General features: G+C 46.9%; 1 protein-coding gene across 11 annotated transcripts; it reads right to left on the reverse strand.

Annotated features, from left to right (window-relative positions):
- Positions 1-3,350: 3,350 nt before the first annotated feature.
- On the reverse strand, positions 3,351-19,797 carry TPX2 (TPX2 microtubule nucleation factor). Of its 11 annotated transcripts, XM_037403453.1 has the most exons (21): positions 18,647-18,792; positions 17,911-17,970; positions 16,533-16,673; positions 13,049-13,197; positions 12,658-12,780; positions 12,347-12,467; positions 11,671-11,802; positions 11,125-11,175; positions 10,873-10,995; positions 10,314-10,447; positions 9,847-10,001; positions 9,245-9,416; positions 8,955-9,093; positions 8,193-8,409; positions 7,875-7,970; positions 7,466-7,537; positions 6,223-6,399; positions 5,933-6,079; positions 5,281-5,392; positions 4,412-4,599; positions 3,351-3,937 (listed from the first exon to the last, which is right to left on the reverse strand). In XM_037403453.1, the coding sequence occupies exons 4-21, from the start codon at positions 13,158-13,160 to the stop codon at positions 3,827-3,829; spliced, it is 2,382 nt and encodes a 793-aa protein (XP_037259350.1). In that variant the 5' UTR covers positions 13,161-13,197; positions 16,533-16,673; positions 17,911-17,970; positions 18,647-18,792; the 3' UTR covers positions 3,351-3,826. The 11 variants fall into 11 exon arrangements, with proteins under 11 accessions (XP_037259350.1, XP_037259339.1, XP_037259340.1 ...); XM_037403442.1 differs by lacking the exons at positions 16,533-16,673; positions 17,911-17,970; positions 18,647-18,792 and adding an exon at positions 19,777-19,797 and having other exon boundaries at positions 7,466-7,534; XM_037403443.1 differs by lacking the exons at positions 16,533-16,673; positions 17,911-17,970; positions 18,647-18,792 and adding an exon at positions 19,777-19,797 and having other exon boundaries at positions 4,412-4,578.
- Between the last annotated feature and the right edge of the window lie 180 nt (positions 19,798-19,977).

Below are 19,977 nucleotides of genomic sequence, written 5' to 3' on the forward strand. Positions count from 1 at the left end.
TAAATCGAGCGGTAGGGCAGGCGAGAACATCCCCACCTGAATCCCAGCCATGCCACTGTATCACAAGCCAGCCAGCCCTTCCCGGTGGGGACCAACCCAGGCACGTGGTCGGCAGCTTAACTGCTTCCATCAGCACCCAGGACTTCCCCAGACAGGCTGCCATCATGTCATGACAGGTCCCATCAAGGTGATGGGGAAAAACAAGGAAAAATCCCAACATCTTCAAAAAAGCTTCCAGAGCCTCTCAAGGACAGCACGGTGGCTGCCAGCAGTGACACCAGCGAGCATCCCACACTGGTCTGAAGCACCAGGACCTGCGCACACACAGGTAGCTTCATGCCAGGCCACACTGGCAGCCAACCAGGTATCTCGGCAGAGGCAAGCAAGAGGCAAAGCTGTGGTTTTGAGAGCATCCTCAAGCCTTTTTGTCAATCTCATTCACCAGCTAGTAAGAACTTGCAATTCTCAGTACCCTTCAACAGAACCGTCCAGGAAAACATTGTCTGCCTTTTAGTTCCAGCTCTAGTCTGAGCTCAACAAATTACTTTGGAAACAACTCAACTAGAGATGCTTCAAAGGAAGATTTTGGACCCAGTTCCAGCTTTCCTTGATTACCCCTCCTCCTCCCAGCCCCACTAGCTCAAGACACACTCACAGAGGTGATGAGGTTTGAGTTCTTCAATACAAGAATGTTTTCACAAAATCCACACAGAAAGAATATAGATTTTTACATCAGTTTGTCAACTGACCCTGACTCCAGAGACACATGCTGAAATGGCACTTGGTTAAATCCCGGTCTCCGGCTCCAGTCCTATAACTTTATTCTCCCACTTACACTCTGCTGGGACTGGGAAAGGCACCTGCTGCCATTTCCCTGTCTAAGCCTTACCCAGACGCCATTCTCACAGGCACTCTGCTCCTCCAGCATACCCATCTTTTACACATCTTCTACATTAGAGCAGTGTTTCCAGCATATCACCAGTTTCCTCCTGATTAAGAGGGCAGGTTGCACTAACCCCCTGCCACCCGCCAGCCTGTGAGAATCCCCTCCGGAGAGCTCTGCCAGACACCCGGTACCCCGCAGGGCATGGCAGCCGGAGGCTTGCTTTCACCAAGTTTGCAGTGTATGAGGAATATAAGAGGCCATGTTTGCAGGAAGAAGTAATATCTTTTATTAGACCCAATGATACCACTGGGAAAAAACTGACAAGCTGCCAGGCATACAAACTCTTCTTCAGGTATGAAGCAGAGGCCATGTAGGGCCATCACGGAAATCCATCCTTTCAGGGATCCATATCTGCTCCAGCTCAGCAGCCTTGTTATCTCGCTTGCCTTTACATTCTTCGGCAGCTCATCATTATTCAGGCTTTCCTCTGACTCACCATCAGTATTTGCCCCTCCTGCTGTACACACACCACTTACTCCAGAGGAGCTGGCACTCGAGGCTGCAGCAGAAGTTTCCTTGACTGCACATTCGAGGTCCTGCAATGTCCCTGTTGGGCAGCTCATACAGAACAGCTCCACTGTGACAGAAATAAGATCAAGGCAGACCAAGGCAAAATCTGCAGATCCACACAGACCTTCGATTTCAAGAAGAGGATGCTTACACATCCCTCTTGCTCCAGTCGTTCCTGTAAGCTGCACACCAGCAAGGCTGTCACAGGGCTGCACCTGGGACAAGCAGCTTTCTTGGCCAGGCTGTTGCTGCGGACAGTCCCCCCACCCCATTAGCCCCACGTTGTTGAGCTGAAGGTGCAAAATCAGCAAAATGCAGCTGAAGGCACCCTGTGTGACTGGGTCAACCTTCAGGCCCAGTGCTGCCACAGCCGTGTAAAAATCCTCGAGATAAAAGAAGCAAAAGCTGAAGCTTCAGCAAAGTCTCTTAGCTCACCCTTTTGAAGAGGCCAGGCTGTCACGGGGTCATTCATCTTTTAGTACCAACATGCTTCGTCAAACCCCCTTGGTTCTCCAGTTCCTCAGTTACTAACTGCACAATACCTTTTTCTTTTTCATCCTTATTTTTCAGCAGGGGCGACTTTTCTTTTGGCCCAAGCAGAGTAAAAGTCTGAGGTTGGTGCTCTTTGAAGTGCTGAAGTTCAGTACGGCCATGCAAAACACTTGCTGACCGCTGGCTGCAACTGTTCTGCAATGATATCCTTGAGCATTGCACTTTTTAGGAGAATTCCTGCAGAACCATCATCCTCAGGTATAATAAATGTTGGTCTTTGAATTCAGCTCTGAGGACTTTCTGCCTCTTGTTTCTCTCAGATTAGGAGCAGCAATCACTTGATACACTTTGCCAAAGATAATGAGACAGTACCACTTAACACACCCCTTTGCTGGAGTCTGACACCTAACAAGTTTGAACTCCCTCTCTTCTCCAGATCTGAATAAAAAGCCACACACTCTTAAGAACACTTCTGCAAATCAGAGGAAGTGAAAGCAAACGTTTGCCATAATCCCCAAATAAGAAACAGTTTGCCCAAATGGGATATGTTAAGTTTCATGTGCTTTCCTCTGTTCAAAACAGCACAACAGCAGTAAGCAGCCCAGCTCACATGGGTTCCAGCAAGCAATAAAGGTAAAAGACGCATAAACACAGGAAAGGCAAAGCCTCAATGCCATTACAGCTCAAGCCAGCCCAAAGAGCTTTACACATTTCCAAACCTGAACTAGAGAGCTTGCTCTTTCTTTCTGCCAATGGCTTCAAGCACACCTCCAGTCACCGGCCATACCACCCTCTTTTTTTTTTAACAGGTCCCTTTTTGGCTCAGGAAACAGCACAACATGATCACCTGTGTGAGCAGAACAGGTAACAGCAACAGCCATGTCAGCAGGCAGCAGTGGTGTCTGAGGGTATCGTATGGATGTAGTTGTACCCCTCACCCCTTCTTGCCCTCACACAGCCTTTTGGAGTTATCCTTGTTAAGCCAAGTCCAAGGAAAGGCCTCAAACACAGACTTACAAGGCAACAAATCATATCACAATGCTAAGGCAAGAAATCATTCTTAGTAAATTTTAATCTAAATTTGATCACCTCTTTGCCATGTTGGAAGTTTTGTCTTCCAGCACATTAGAGCACTCCATCTATATTTAGCCCTGCTAGCTGCACTAGACTGGCTAGATGACGATGAGTCCTTATCCAAAAGAACTGCGCTGGCAGGAGCCAGGGAGGCAGCTTACAGCAAGTCATTTGCCAGTGAAGTGGTTCCCCAAATAGAATGGCTTCAGCTATAAAAACAGCAGAAGGTTTAATGCTCTAACATACAGAGAACTACTTTAAAGTGTGGGCAAGATTCATGTTAGCACTCATCTAAACACCAAGAAGAAAGGCCAGACCTGCAATATGCTGGCTCGCAGAAGCCTCATGTATTTAACATGATTCAAGCTTAATATGGGCTAAAGGCCTAAGAAACAGACACTTGAAACCAATACTAATATGCACAAAGACAAGGTAGCTCTTTCCAGATGCACACATCCCTGTATGTTCACTAAGATCCCTTTACTGAAAACTCTTCTGCAGAAAAGCGATTAGATTAGGAATTTTTATTAGTTCAGGTACACAATATTTGTATACAATACCAAAAACCTGGTTCGGTCTTTAGAAAACAAGAGGTCTAGATGTGAAGCAATGCTGTTCGGTACTGCCTGTACACTGTGCCTCAGTCACCTGCCTCAGGTGGAGTTAAACTACTCAACATAACAATAATCGAACCAAGTGTAACAATTGAGACTGAGGAGTCAGGTAGTAACAACTGTTCACTCTCTGCCTGTCAAGGCAGTAGAGAAGGATGGGAGCTCCATCCTGCTATCACATGGATGCACATCAGCATCGGAATCTATCAGAAAAGTTGGGAGACTTTGGTGTAGTCAGCGGCTGATCACTGGGCTTCACTTCTACGTTGCGGTATTTGCGTATTGGATTTGCCTTGTGAACCTGGAAAAAAAAAAAAGAAAAACAAGGACAACATGAAGCAAATGGTTGCAGCTATGATGAAGCTGAAACTTTCAGGTGAGCTGTCAGTGGGACAAAGGTGGGTGTCTGTCTACAGGACTGCCATGCTGCCTAGGGCACTGGAGTGAGCCACCAGGAACATGCACAGCACACTTTGGGATCACAGATTTTACAAAGAGCATTATGCCCCAATGACTACATGTGTACAACTCAAAAAAAAAAAAAATCAGTCATTTCAGTAGAGCTGCCTTTTTTGTTAGATTGGGTTTTGGTTGTGTGGATTTTTTTTGTTTGTTTTTTAAAGACCAGTTATAAAGTTAATAAGGAATCAGTTTGCAACAGGGAAACTTGAAAAAACAGTCTCAATGCAGCTCAATACTGACATTAGCCCATTTAGTATATTCACACATCCCTTTGGGTTACTTTACAGCCCCTGTTCAGAAATAGCTCTCTTACCATTTCTTGTCTTAGCTTGGCAACTTCTTCCTTTTCACGCTCTTCTTCCTCCTGCCTGAGCCTCTCTTGACACCTCTCCCGTATGGCTTCTCTATCTGCCAATCGTTTTTCAAATTCTTGCCGCTCTTTAGCTCTCTTTTCTGTCGCCAGCTCAAAGCTTTCAGGAACTACAGAACCAGAAAGGCTCTCTAAGTTCAGAGACAGAGGAAATAAAATCGGTGCAAAGACAGTCAGGTAAAGCAGAGCAGTACTAGTATCAAATGGAAGCCTCCCCCGGCACGCTTCACCTTGCAAGGGTAGTTAGTAGATAACTCCAGGCTTCGGGAAAAGATAAAGCCTTACACCCAAACGTGAGTAGTGTTAGTGCAGACATTACCCTGTCACAGGTGTAATGTCTGTGACACTCCTTTTCATAGGAGGAAGCAAGCACAAAACTGTTAGTACAGAGAAGTTTTTGGCAGGTTCTATACGCTATGAAGCTTTGTCTATCCTAAGCTGTAGATGCCTTCATCTCATTAGAAACGGGAGGAAAAGACTGACAGCTGCTGCAGAAATGCCAGCTGTCTCTGCAGGGAGCCCCTTGCATACTATTTACCCTTAACCCAAACTTGCACACATCAATCATCTGCCAATTGTAGCATAGCTGTTAAATACAGCTGCCATGTTAGTGCAGGACAGGGGGGCAATGGACAGGAAACTCCCCCAGTCCCTGCGGACACAAGCTGTCAGTGAATTAGTTGATTAAATGCAATGCGCTATTGGCTGCGCTGATAAAAAAAAAAAAAAAAGAGGCAACAGCCAGTCTAAACATCATTGCATCAGTTTTGAGTTATCAGCCAAGCCTGCGTGGCAAGTACTTGTAACTGTACCTGATAATGGCTTATTTCCCCTTTTAGGCACAAAAGGCTCCTGGTACACCACTGTGTTAGGCCGAGCTTTAAAACATGCTGCCTCTTTCTGCCTTTTCAAGTCTTCTTCAAGCTGCAACAGAAAAGAGCCCATCAAGTGCCAGGTATATTGAAAAGACCATCTGCCCCCACCCAGACATCAGCACTCCCAGCACTGGAAGAGCCAGGTTGACTTCGATCAAATCATTTGCACAGAAAACTACATTGAAGCCAAAAAGTTGACGCTTGTTGCCTGTCAGTTACTTTTCCCAAAAAACAGCCTGAAAGTTTCAGATGACCACTGCAGCATTTGCATAAGAAAAGCAGTATATTATTTATGTGTCAATAAACCCCCAAGCACAGAGGTGGTCAGAAAAGGGATCCAGCTGCACATAGTTACTGCTCAAAAAATACCCTATGGCTGTTCATGCAGTGGTGGTAAATCCCATCACTTACCATAAAAGGGAGAAAAAAGCCTTAACCCATAGCACAAGCCTCATGCAAAGGACAGAATAATTCATTGCTCAAACTCAGATCCTGGTTCAAGTCAAGTAGGACACTTTCTGAAGTCTATTACAACTCAACTAACAAGCTGCTTTAAGTCTGGCCACACCCATTATCCTTTTCATCTCACCTGCTGTTTCCAGATCTGCAGCTTGGCAGCTCCCCGTTCATCAACCTGCAGATTGAATGGCTCTGGCTGAGTTGGGTTTTTGACCTTCTTTTCTGGCAGCTGAACATGGTCAAAGTAAGGTAGAGGTAATGCTTTGAACTTTGGCACCTGAAAGAAACAACACAAGATATTTCTCCCCTTTTCCTCAAAAGGGCAAAGCTTTGGAAGTTTAATAGCCAACAGCAGGAGGCACGTCCTGCCACACACTTTTTACTTAAGGAGTGGAATCCAAGTTAGCTTTTAGTTCTTACCTCTTCCTTCTGCAACTCTTCTATTTTTTTCTCTTTTTGTATCTGCCGCTCTTTGTCACGGGCATCAAAAGAAAAAGGGCAAACTTCCACGTGCCTCTGCTCTGGCATTTTAGGTTTGAAGGGCACTCCATAATGTCGCATAGGGTTAGCTCTGATCACCGGAACCACCTCTTTTTCCTAAAGGGGTATTAGCATTAGGATCTGACACAGCACCAGATTTTTGCAGAAAGATGACAACAAGCCATGAATACTGGGGTTCCTTTCATGAGGGTCACAACAGCATCAAGCAAATACTCTGGACACGGCTAGAATTAGTAATCCTATAAGTACCAATTTACAGGCATGTTCTTCCTCTTCCCAAGCCACTACCAGTTCTAGTACTCATCCAAATTAGTCTAATTCTTTAAGGTCCTCTTCATTAGAGGGAAGAGAGAAAGAAGAAAGGACACAATGCATTCTGAATCCTGCTCCCCACCTCCAGGGATCTAGAGCAGGGGTCCTCAAGCTACGGCCCGCGGGCCAGATATAGCCCCCCCCCGGGTCCTCAATCCGGCCCCCAGTATTTAAAGAACCCCCTCGCCCCTTGCCCCACCGGGGATTGGGGGGGAAACCAAGCAGCTGCAGATGAGTTCCTGCCACTTAATCCGCACGCCGGCCCCCTGTTTAAAAAGTTTGAGGACCCCTGATCTAGAATGACTGTGAGGAGAAGGGTCATGTGCAGTATCTGCCCTTCTCAATAACAGAATAGAGAAGGGCGACGTCCTTTAGAAATCTAAGCAGTTTACTTTCCTCATGCATAGTAGCAACACCTCAGAAACCCTAGTCATTGCCCTCATGTTTAACTTGACTGACTTCATTTTGCATGAGAATTCAGTTTCTGTAAAAATGAATAGCAGCAACCAGATTGCTAGAGGGGAACAGCACAGAGGAAGACTACCATGGGAGGATGTATGGGCTCTGGCTGAGCCCCACAGCACCCTCAGAGCACTGTGCTTGTATTGGCAGCTAGAAAGGTAGGGATCACACCACCAGTGTTTCGGTTACTGCTGACCAGTGCTGGCACAGCATCAAGGCTGTCTCTCCAACCTTCCCCCCCGTCACCAGTAGGCTGGGGGTGGGCAAGATCTTGGGAGGGGACATAGGCAGGACAGCTGACCCAATGGGCTATTCCATACCATATGATATCTGCTTAGATATAAAAGCTAAGAGAACTGAGGAGGAAGGGGGAGCATTAGTTATTTACTTGTTTGTCTTCCAGAGCAACTGCTACACATACTGAAGGCCTGCTTCTCAGGAAGTGGCTGAACATCTCCTGCTGATGGGAAGTAGAGAATAATCTTTTGTTTTCCTTTGCTTCTGCATACATGACTTTTGCTATTGCCTCACTAAACTGCCTTTAACTTGACCCACAAGGGTTTTTTTCCATCTTATTCTCTCCCCTGCTGTTCTACTGAGGAAGGGAGTGAGAGCAGCTTGGTGGGCACCTGGTGCCCAGCCAAGGTCAATCCACTACAGAGGAACTGCCTAACAGGAGGGAAGGAGCTAACCAAACCAGGCCACCACACCCAGCTGGCAGAGGTACTGCAGGCTGGCCAAGGCAGTCACCACAGTGGGACCAGAAGGCTTGACTACAGCCTATTCACAACAGTTACCTTTTCATCTCTGCTAGATGTTTGGGTTCTGCTTTTTAAGGTGAAGACTGGAGACTTGGGAACTGTAATAGGAAGCACCTTCTTCTCTGGAACACCCTGTTCAGAAAAGCCAGTAAGGAGTTACTCAGGCCTACGTGCCAAGAAAAAGCGCTAGAGAAACAACCTGACATAGCACAGTACCTACTCATTGCAGTTCTTCCTAATGACAGTGTTTACTGAAGATTATCAAATACATAATACAACATAGCTACAGATATTTTGAAGCTAATTGCCACCTCAGTCCTAATTCCCAGGTCTGGGTATTACTAAACTTCTTACCACAACATCCTCCAGGATTTTTGTTGGACATGGCCTGGAATGGAATTCAAAGTGCTCTTCCTCCTGCTGCTTCTTACTGTCACGCTCCTGAATCCTTTTTTCAGTTTCTAACTCAAAGCCAATGGGTTGTGTGAGGTCCTTCACAGAAGGTTTCTTGGGCAGGAGTGGTCCACCCTCAAAGATTTTGGGATTGAGTTCTTGTGCTTTGAATTTGTACCTACACAGAAAAGGCGGAGATAGTCAGCAATATATGGTACATGGCAAGGTACAGCTTCTCTCACTGTGTAAAAAAGCAAGTCAGGTACAGAAGCAGCTGTGCCACAAGAAAAACATTACATAGCGTGCACCTCTAGTTAGCAACTCCTCCTTTGCTTCTGAAACAGCAAGAAGGAAACCTTATGGATTGCTTTCTTGGAAATCCAAAACTTTGTATACAGGAGAGTTTTGAAGTGTATTGCAAGTTGTACTGCAGGCTGTACTGCAATACACTATACCAGGTTTGCTTAACTAATTGTAAACTGTACTCAACCCAGGATCAGCTCTGCTCTCCTAACAGCACTTTCTTCAAAATGAAGAAGCTACTTTTTACACCCCTACAGAGCCATAGGATTATGTTCAAGCTAAATAGATTTTCAATGTTTTTACAATACTCATTCTTTTATGCAAAAAGGGTATTCCTGAGAAGTGATATTTTGGCATCTGAAAGATACTTCCAGTGCAATACAATTCTCACTTGGAGGACTAGAGTAAACCTTTACTTACTGTTTAATTTTCTCAATTTCCTCTGCTTCTAACTCTGCTGTAGTTTTGCAGGTGATAGGTCTGAAGCGCTGCTTCGTCCGAAGCACTGGCGTTTTGGGCTTTGTAAGCCGAGGCTTCACCAACTTTGCTGGAACTGGGCCTATAAATTCAAGTCACAAAGGCTAGCAGTTAATGGCAAGGCCTTCAACAGACACAGGCTGTTTGCTTAGTACAGTAGTCAAAGCATCTTTCTTGCTCTTCCACAATCTCTGTGGACAGCCTCCTGGCTGGATGTTGCCAGGACCGCTCACCTTCATCAGATTTCCTGCTCCTCAAATGGTAACGAGAGGGCGTGCGTTTTTGGAATGCTTCCACCTGCTCAGCAAGGGACACATATTCTGATGTGGTTTCTTCAAGTTTTCTTTTGTTTCCCTGGGACAGATTGAAAGGTTTGGGGACAGTGGGTCCCTTCGGCATTTGCACCTGAAGACAAAAAAACTACAGTCATTATGGCCATTTAATACAGGATGTTTTGATAATATTTCCCTTCCCCATTTCACAGTATTTTCTCCTTCCCTTTATCTCAAAGGCAGCAACACTTAACATTACACATCAGTCTTAATTGTCTGAACATGCACAAGCTAGTCACATTGGCAAACTGTAAGAAATGGAAGATTAAAGCATAAGTATAATGTCAGATCTTCCAGTCACTAAAGGGCCCCTTTTTCCAAAAGGGGCCTTTGGAGTGCTGCAGCAATGCAGACATGCAGTGAGTGAAGTTACATCTGTACAACGCTCGCCTCTCCTACGGTAACCCTTTGTGGGTTACCAGCAGCGTGTGTGTTGCAAAAAGCAGAAAGAAGGTGATGTCAAGAATCAGTCAGCTGACTGCTGGCAACACTCTGGTTCTCACCGGAGAAGGAGGATGCTTTCTCAGTACTGCTGCAAAATCCAGTTCCTTGTACTCGTTCCCAGGCTGGCTTTCTACATGTTTAATTCTATTCTCTGTGCAGAAGTGGAAGTCTATTGGCTTTGTTACTTGACCAGCAGTTCTTTTCACAAGTTGTCCTAAAGACAAAGAACATGAGAGGTCTGGAAGCCTTTTGGAGTGGGGGGAGGATTTGGAGGGGAGTGGGGGAAAAAAAGCACTTAACTTCTAATAACTTGAATAATTTTTAGAGAATTCATCTATAACTTTTCAAAACATGACAAAACCATACAAACCTGCCTCCAGGCAGTTTAGGGGCTGTTCTACATTAAAAGCCACCCAATCTTAATACTTGTTACAAAATCTGGAATATTTGTTTTTAAAGTTTTTTTGCACAGCACTCTCCAGCTTAGCCCAGTACAGCTTCAATTTGTAATTCAGCTAGAGCCCACCTGCTCCAGCAATAGCTGCTTTCAGAGACTCCTCGTTCTTCTTCCGTAGCTCCGTAACCTCCTTCTGCAACTGCTGCATCTTTTCCAGCTCCTGTTCCTCTGTGCTCTTCAGCTTGCCAGAAAGATTGGTCCTCCTGCAGAAGCACGTTAGAGACTGAGACATGCCTTCCTGCTTCACTGGTTATTAGCACGATGTCAGTGCAAGAACACAGTTATCTCCGAATTCATTGCAGGAGCATCACTCTTTATAAAAAGTATACTCTTTAGATTTTGTTGGCTCAAGAAAGCCTGCAGCTAACTGGTATTCTGCATACCTATTTGCTGTATGCATGCTTTGCCTATTAGCAAGAACAACTTTTGTTTCAAATTAAAAGCAAAAGCTTTCCTTTGCATAGGTTCAGCTGGTGAAGTACATTTCATCCCAATATTGTTGCCTTGATCCAGTGTTTACTAAATGTGATACCACCGCATGCTAACTTGAAGCTGAAAACACTCTAGCCAGGGCTGTCACCTAAATCAGCTGTGATTAGCACAGACAAGTCACAAGAAAGCTACGTACTTTAGCACTGTTGGCGTGGAGGGCATGGTCAGTTTGCTTTTCCCTTTCCCTGGGGAGCGGGCAGGACCCTGCAGGGGCGCTCTCTTTGCAGATACTTCTGTCAGCTTCTCTCTGCTGCTACAACTAAGGTAACAAGTTATGGCAAGCTGCTCAATTAACTGTGCTCTAAATGAAAGATCACCTGCAGCTCTCACCACCACACATAACATCCCAACACCTGGTGAATTCTAAGGTACACCAGACCAGCCTTACCTCATCACAGGCCCAGGTACAGATCGACTAGTTTGCCCTGGTACTCTAAGGCTGTAGAAGGGAAGACAAATGACTGAGTTTGCAGAACTTAAGCTTTTCTTGAGGAGGTAGATGTGCTGTAGCTCATCTAGGTACAGCAGCATTTGAGAGATTGCACTCCAATTTCCTGACTTCAAGCTTATCACCATAGGGTATCTTAGTGGTTAAACTAATTTGAGAAATATTTTAGCTGCGACTCTTTCATAGCCTATACTTCCTGACAGACAAGCTATGCCAAATTTAAAGCTAGCTGACAGACATCAAGTACGAAGAAGCTTAAGAAACCCAAGCTTGTTTCATTCACATCTCTTATCTCCAAACAGTGTTTCCTTCAGGTCTTACAGCCATTTCTTCCTATTTATGAAACCACTATCAGGAATCAGGCATCAGTCACCTCCCCGTACCCTAACCTTCCAGTGAAAACCCTCGCAGCCATGTGGAAATCCTTTCCAAAGAAACAGTTGTACCGCCTTCCCAGCCCCAAACAGAAGGGCTTTCATGACATACACTCTCATTTTTTTCAGGGGTGGAACCTCTTCCTTGTTAACTTGGGTATCAGCATTTCTTGTCACTTCGATTCCATCCAGCCCTTTATGTTGCTGTGCTTTTCTCTGCTTTGTAGCCTGTCTTCTACCCGCTCTACAGTAGAACAGAAAATGGAAGTTAGCTTTCCCTAGGTCCAAGACGACACACAATCTGTAAAACACTTCTTATACCAGTGCATCACCTAACTCGAACATACTCCCCTATGCAAATTGTGTTTAACACAAGAATCCAAATGCAGAATGAATTATTTAACAATCCATAAATTTAATATTCTTTGGTATATGAGCACACAGAGCCCCTTGCTTTAATATCAAGAACGAGTTCTGCCCAACTGAGGCAGATATAAACAAAGAAACTTTATAAGCCACCTCAGTTTCAGATGTCCTCGCATTCCAGAAGCTCCTAGTGCTACTGAGTCTCATTTGACAAGTGAGACGCTGCAGTATATTTCCACCCCTAGAGATTGTCCCTCCAGCTTTTCGAGCAGATCAGCTGCCCCAGTACACTATCTCTGCGCTAGAGAACTTCAGACCCATAGGATGACCCAAGAACAGCTAGAACTGCAGATCCTGAGAGCAAGGACCTGCTTAGTTACACCGTCATCGATCTTCATGCAAACTGAACACAAGTATTTCACCTCTGAGAGGCCTTTGCAGGAGCAGCAGCTCTCCAGCTAGTCAGGGATCCAACGATATTCGGAGGAACTGCACTGGCTTGCACACTTTCTGCTTCATTGTCCTCTTCAGCATGGCTCTCACCTATGAACAGTGACAAATGGCAACTCATATATATACACACATGTAGAAGAATGCTAAAGCAAAACCACACACGGCCTTGCGAGACAACAACATATGAAGATGGTCCAACAAAAGCCAGAGGCTTTGCATTTTGCCAATGAAAAGTAGGTAAAATTTATTCTCTCCCTCCCCCCACACCATGCCAGCTTACTCATTATTCCTTGTCGTGTGACAGAAGACTGAATAATATCAGGCTTTGAAAAAGCAGTGCTGTTCTGTGAGGCCTGTGCCACATATTCTGCAGGAGGGATGTTTTCTGCATTGGCTTTTTGGTCTGTGAGGAAAGAGAGACTTTCACTGTACATACTACGTTAGGAATTTTTAACAATACCTCAGAGTATCATTATGTTAACAAAGTCCTCTGCCAAGTTACAGATTACAATCAAAATTTAAACACAAAACCAAAAAAACACAACCCCACGCACGATGAACAATGTGGTTAATAAGACTAATCAACAGGCACAGAAGCCAGGCCCAAAACAAGGATCACGCCAAGCACTCATCCAAAGAGAAAACAAATCAAGGAGTTGGAAGCAGCTTACCAAACCAGGCATCTGCTTTGTGTGCCTCATCATCATCATCATCATTCAGAGTTGCAAAGTTGATGCAAGGGTTTGGGACATCAAAGGAATATCTAGATTCTGCACGAGACATCTTCACACCATTCCCCACGAGTTCACCGCTTGCACTGCTACAGATATTTAGACAACAAGCATTGGTCACTTGTTATGCCAAACCCCAACACAGGTGTCAGCTATATCATGCTCCACCTCTCTTCCCCTGTGTAGTTTCTAAAGACAGACACCAGTACAGCTTTTGGTACATTTTCCTCGCTTGTAATTCACAGCCTTTAGACAAAACACCCCACAAGCAATGCAGTTGGTTATTCTACTGCTGATTGGCAAAGCTAAAGGGATTTTACCACTGCTGACATTTTGATAGTTTTGAACCTGTAAAGATCAAGTTTTGAAGGTTTTCTTTGTACCTGCAGGTGCTAGAATTGTGATTTTTTTTAAAAAGGAAGTACAAAGGTTTTTCCAGAGAGCAGCTGGTTTGCCCTTCCCTCCCTCACCACGTGCAGCAAAGAAGAGTTCTTAGCCTTCCCACAAAACAGATTTTGAAGCAAGAACCTGATGATGGGTTGACTCCAGAGCACCGCAAAGCACAGCCTTTCTCCCTCTGAAGGGCTACAAACAAGAACTAATGACACAAATGGCTCTTCTATAGAATAAATGGATTTTCAAAGCAGGAAGAAGTTCTGTAGCATATTGTTACTGGGCAGAAAGTAGGAAGAAGGACAGCATCAGGACAGCATCCACAGCACTACCCTGAGGCTGGCCAGACTATAAACAAACCAAGCACTGTGACTTCATCAAGAACAGTCCCTGAAGATATTTAGTGGAGCACTGACAGCAGGAGGAGTCCCTGTGTCAACAGGTGATACTAAACTCAAGGGAACAGGAATAAAGCCAACAACAAAGATAAACCCTTAAACTGTAGCAAAACCTTTTGCAAAGGTGTTTTCAAGTTTTTATGATGCCTCGCACAGCTGCAAGGCAAAGCCCTTAAGGATGTGTTACAAAACACTCCCTAAGGAAATCACCTGAACTTTGCTTTTATGAGTCCAACCAACTCTAAATCAGTATATTCTTAATCCACAAAGTTTCAGACCTAAACCATCTGTCTTGGCAGACCACACATCATTCAAGCCAGATGGTACGCTCCATAAATAAGAAAATGTTCAAGATTAAATCAAAACAGCATTTAGGAGGTACCACTGCTGTTTACAGTCACCAGCCCTCCTTCCTGAAGATGGCTGCACTGAGAAGCCTTCAGCTCCCCAGCACAGAATTGCAATAGTTAAGGGGAAGAATGTCATTACAGAAACTTCAGCTACAGGACTGTGAAGATGTCAAGATAGGACCCAAAGAAGGCACACAGAAGAACTGGAGCCAAAACTAACTGTAACTGAGCTCAAGACACGGCTGGAATCAAATGCTTTCCTAGCGCCTTTAATCAAGATAGGGTTTCTGTCAACACTATCCACTTTTTTAAAAATCAAATGCGTCATCTGCATTCCCCCCTCACCCTCCCCAGGCAGTCCACCGAGTTGGAGCTCCTGGCATCATGTTTCACAGCTGCTTGTGTCCACTGCTACGCTGCTGCAGCTTTTTACTGTGTGAAGTCCATATTTTTTCATAGCATCAGCACCCTCACCACCAACCTCTTCTCTCTCCCCTCCCTCCATGCCAGACAGAAGCAAATAGTCACGAGAAGAAAGGGAGCCTGTCAATGCCACAGTTTCATACTCCAAGTTTCTTGAAAGAGCCAGTGGGGATGTAAGTGTCATCATGACTGAGCTGCAGAGTGTCCATTTCAGTCAGATGAACTCACAGCATCCGCTTTTCAAATCCCTACGTATCATCAGTCCTGCGCAGGACAGGATTTACTGTGAAGCAGCAGTTTGCTAAAAGGCATCTCGCTCCTCTACCCATCGACTCTGCTTGGGCCTGAGCTTCAGTCAGTGAGGAACATGATGGCGATTTATCACTATGATACGTCCACTGCGATGCTTCTGCAACTGAAAGGCTCAGCCAAGCACAGCCCAAGGGCTGCTGCCCACTACCCTGAGGTGTTTTAAAACACCCAATTGTGATTTTGACAGTAGGACCACTATTACCTCAATCTTTTCTTTAAAGACAGGAAGCAAAATTCTTTCTCTCCACCGTAGCACTCTTCCACCAGAAGCGAGGTGCAGAATTTTCTTCTCATTAATAAGGATGCTGCATAACTAGCGGGCAGTGTGTACATTTACCAGATCATGGTTACAAGCACACTGTAATCCTATATAACTACAGCATGGATTTAAAGGGTAGCTCTGCTCTCCCCAACATCCACCACCTTCTATGTCAACACTAGTGTTCACAGAGCTTCTCAGCAAGCCAGCCAGGAACCCTCATCCCTGTTCTGCAGGCTCCGCTTTCACATGGAAGGCAGAGAATTTGGCTCTCTTGTTTTCAAAAACAGACCAAATTCCTTTGGTAAAAGTTACTGCCCAACTAAAACCTTAATTCTCTTTCTAGATCTGCTCCTCTCACTGACCTAAGCATGCCTCACACAGCCACAGCCCCATACAGTTTCTGCATGGAGCAGCACAGCCAAACCCACAAAGAGGAATACACGGCAGGTTTCTCTGACATCAGGTTTCTTCTGAATAACTACACTGTGGCACGTTCCAGAAGAGTGCCTTGGCCTGCTTTAGATTCATTAGCTTTGAGAAAGGATTAAGTTAAATTGGAACGAGCATTCCTATCCCAGAATAAGACTGATCCAACAGCAAGTGCAATAGGTATTTGGGAATAACTTCACACCTCGCTCTAATCCAAATTAGCTTTAAAATGCTGACACAATTCCATCACAGATGTGCTCAGGGTCTTTTTCTCAATGTAGTAGTTAATTTCTTGCCAAAAACATTTAGGCCAGACAAGGCTGGGGAGGAGTAACTCCAACAAGACCTATGCAGTACTGCCCTAGCTGCAGTAAGTGAAACTCGGCACCAAGTGCATCATAAGGATGCACTTCACACTTATGACCTAACCAAAAGAGCCTCTTATTTTTAGACCAGCAAACCCAGGCTGACAGTCGTCAGGCAATACAGTGACAGCACCCACTGCGTGGGACAAAAGGTCCCTCCCAGCAGTACAGGGCTTTGTGTCAGAGAGAGAAAGCACCATTCCAAGATGAGAAATTAGAGGTCAGAAGGAGAGAGGCTGGAGGAGTCTGGGTTTAGGAAAGCAGCAAGGAAACAGGCGGGAAGAGGGTGCAGAGAAGATCTGTTCTTTCTTGCCCACTTGCAATGTAATTTAGATAAGCCCCTGCCCAACTTGAGGTGACACTATCACAATACACCACTGGAGCTTCATAAGCTACAGATGCTATTTCCTCCAAATCCCAACAGGATCAGAACATGGAAAAAAATAGTACCAGATACACAAAAAAGATATTCCAAGTTGCATCAGCACATACCTGAAGCCAGTTGATCTGTATGCCTCAAAACCAAAGATGGACAATCAGGAATAAGCAAGAGAAGCTTCCCCAAGGCCAGGAGAGCTGCATGGCAATGTGCTGCAGTAATTCCGGTGCCTTCTGCTGGGCATTCAACACCAGCTGCCATTTAAACACAGGACACTGCACTAAGCAGGCAACTCATTTAATTCAGTCTGGCAGCTTCTTTGTTGTCCTACAACCCAAAGCTTTCTGTTGTTTTTATAGAGACAATAAATCCAGACAAAGTTCCTAGATGCTTTTCAGGGGTTAATAGATAAATCTGATCATTACAAAGGGCTGGAAGCTGCCTTTCTATAGGCACAGTCCTGTCACCACCACCTCATAGGAAGCTATCCCACCACAAAGCCTCCACCTGAACTACTTGAGCACAATGCCAGCAACCACCAGAAGTCATCCTTGCTCTTCCCTGAGCAAGGTTAAGCAAACACTTTAACAAATTATGGATCTACAGCTTCTCCTTCCTCTCTGGTGCTCCTCACTCAACGCTCAAGTGTACTTTTCCGCAGCACAGAATCAACGCTGAATTTATCATCCCAGACACGGGATAGAGGCAACACTGCTGTTCTATCATATAATACTGAAAATGGGAGACAAAGCCTTTGGGCAGGCAATAGGTGTGCACAGAGCACACTGCAGACCGCCTTGATCTGCCATCATTAACCTACAGCAAAAGGAGCAAGGTGCTGAAGCAGCAGCTTTCCTCCCAAGCAGCCTTTGCTCTGCTAACAGCCCAGACCCACCTCCCTTCCAACAGCCCAAAATAAACAGCCCTGACATTCTCTGCAGATCTCACAAGTTTTAGAAGACAGGACATTCTGAGAATAGCTGCTCAAGGAAAAGTAAATTATTTTTAGCCAGTCTAACCTCAACTTATTGCTAGATTAAGTTGAAGCACCTCTAGTTTAAAAAAAGCACTGTATAAAAATAGCTAACAATGCATTTACTGTTACTTAGGCCAGGTTTTGCCTGGTTTTCTTCCCTCCTTTTCCCAGGAAGCAGGATTTGGTTTGATAAGTAGTAACATAGTTTTTCTGAGCTCCAAAATTAAGATGCATACTTCTCCAGGTTTTGAGCAGTGCATGTGAATGAACAGTTAAGGACACAGCATAGCACTGGCATTGGCACAGCACTCTGGGTTGTATTTCATTGTGAAATATGCAATTTCATTGTCAGATGTTGTGATTGTTTGAAGACTGGCATCTGAACATGCAAGTTTATTTTACTCATGAGGCAGCTACCCCATCATAAGGCTTATTTCAGTATTATGAACCTATCTCAAGAGAGGGAGTGAAACAGAGCAAGGTCTTAAAAAGATTAGTCAGGATGAATATGGTACAATGCTCTGGGTGATGCTCCGTTTGTGTTGAGGTAAGACAGACGCCGACACACTGGGAACCTGAAGGAGATGAGGAGACCATGAGTCAGGAGATCGTTGAACAAAGAAAGGTCAGAAGTTCAAAGAAGGAAGATTGAGCGACCCCCAAGACTGAGGCCTAAGAATGGAACGACCACCAAAAAATCCCCCCAAGAGATGATTCTAGGACTCTGCCTCAAGCTCCCCCTAAACCCCATTGATTATGAGTATGATTATTAGATGTCGAAATCAAATGAATGTGTACATAAAGATGTTGTAACCTTTCACTTAAACTGTATAGGTTACCTGACTTTTCATTGAAAACTTCGCAGCTAGTCTGCCCGGTGCACAGCGGCTAGCCCCCCAGCGTTGCACGAAATAAATACCTTTTCTGTTTGAAGACAAAATTCATCCCCGAGCAATTACTCTGTGCCGCTTGGGCATCAGGAGCCCTTCGCCGCGGCGGCTCCCCCCACCACCAGGCCCCCGCCCTGAGGCCAGCCCCAGGCTCCGGCTCCCGCGGGGGCTGCAACCAGCCCTCGGGATTCAGGCCCGCGCACGGGGCTCCGAGCGCCACCCTGCCCTCCCGTCATCGCGGCGGACGGCGGCAAAACCGGCTCCGCGCACGGGCTAAGCGCCCCCATCCAATTTCCACCGTTTCCCAGTCGCGCCCTCGGCCCCATGGTGCTGCGAGAGGCTGAGGCCGCATTACCGATACCTGGCTCGGAGCAGGCCCGCGGCCCCCACATCCAGGGAGACCCGACGGGAACCCAGGGAAGGGCTGCGGCCCAGCGTCCGGTAACGGCGTCTTCCAGGGAAGGGGCGAAGCCAAGAACCACCTCGCAGCAAGGGTAACCCCCACCCACTCACCTCAGCGCCGCGGCCGCTCTACGCGGCGCCTCCGCCTGCCACCGTTAACGGATTTCAAACCGCGGTCATGGGTACAAACCGACCAATCAAACGCCCCGGCCACGCCCTCAGTGCGTGCCGATTGGACGAACCGCCAGGAGGTCAGAAGACCCGGATAAGGCAACCTCACCCCTCACGGCTTGTTGGCCGCAAGGGCTGACGGGAAACGTAGTGCTCGAGCGCACCCGGCACACTTAGGAGGCGGGAAGCAAACTACAACTCCCATAACGTACAGCGTGGAACGCGCGCAGCCAGTCAGACGAGGCGGCGCTTTGAGTGTTGTTTGGAGCGGCCTACCAGCTGCCAGCAGGCGGGTTCCCCAAGCGGGACGGGGCGGCGGGGGGCCGCTGCCTGCACGCAGCCGGGCCCAGGCGGCCTCGGCCGCGGTGGCAGCAGCCGCCCGGGCAGGAGCCCGCCGCAGCCGGGCCCTGGTACCGCGGCTGTACCTCGGGTGGTCGCTGGAGCTCTAGATTGCGGCTTCGAGTAAGCACGCAGCAGGCTTCCCGTCGCTCGTGTCCTCGATCAAGCACAGGCAGCCTGCCTGCACCCCCAAAGCCCTGCCCGACCTCCTCCTGCCGCCAGCTGTCTCACCAGATCAGCTCCTCCGGCTGCCTGAGCCAGGGAAGGTGGCTCCGACTGCCCGCCCCTTCTGGTGAGCATAGCCGGGCTCCCAGCAGCTGGCAGAAAGTGCCCTGTACGCAGTGACGCTACCTGCCCCAAATTCTGCATAAAGCTCCCCGTGGCAGCGACACTTGGAGAAGGACGGATAAGAAGCCGCTAATGGGGGGGGGACTCGGCCACAGCTACCTGCACCTCATAGTGTTGCCCTAGGCGCAGGGGTACCGCAGGCTCCCGGAGCACCGTGGGGACACAAAAATATCACACGTTAAACCCAAACCGCTGTAAGACAGGCGGCCGTGGCAGCGGGCCCTACCGTACCCGCTCGCCGTGGCAGGGGCAGAGACCAGATCCCCCAGTGTAACGCCGCAGCCCAGGCCGCGGCGGCCCCTTCCAGGCCCCGGCGAAAGCGACAGGGGGCGCCAGAGCCCAGCGCGCCACCCGGCGCCCCTGCGCGTGCGCACCGGCCCTTCCCGCTCCGCGCACGCGCCCTCCCCTCCCTCTCCGGCCAACAAGCGCTCC

Source organism: Falco rusticolus, chromosome 10, assembly GCF_015220075.1.
Source record: "Falco rusticolus isolate bFalRus1 chromosome 10, bFalRus1.pri, whole genome shotgun sequence".
NCBI classification, from domain to species: Eukaryota; Metazoa; Chordata; class Aves; order Falconiformes; family Falconidae; genus Falco; species Falco rusticolus.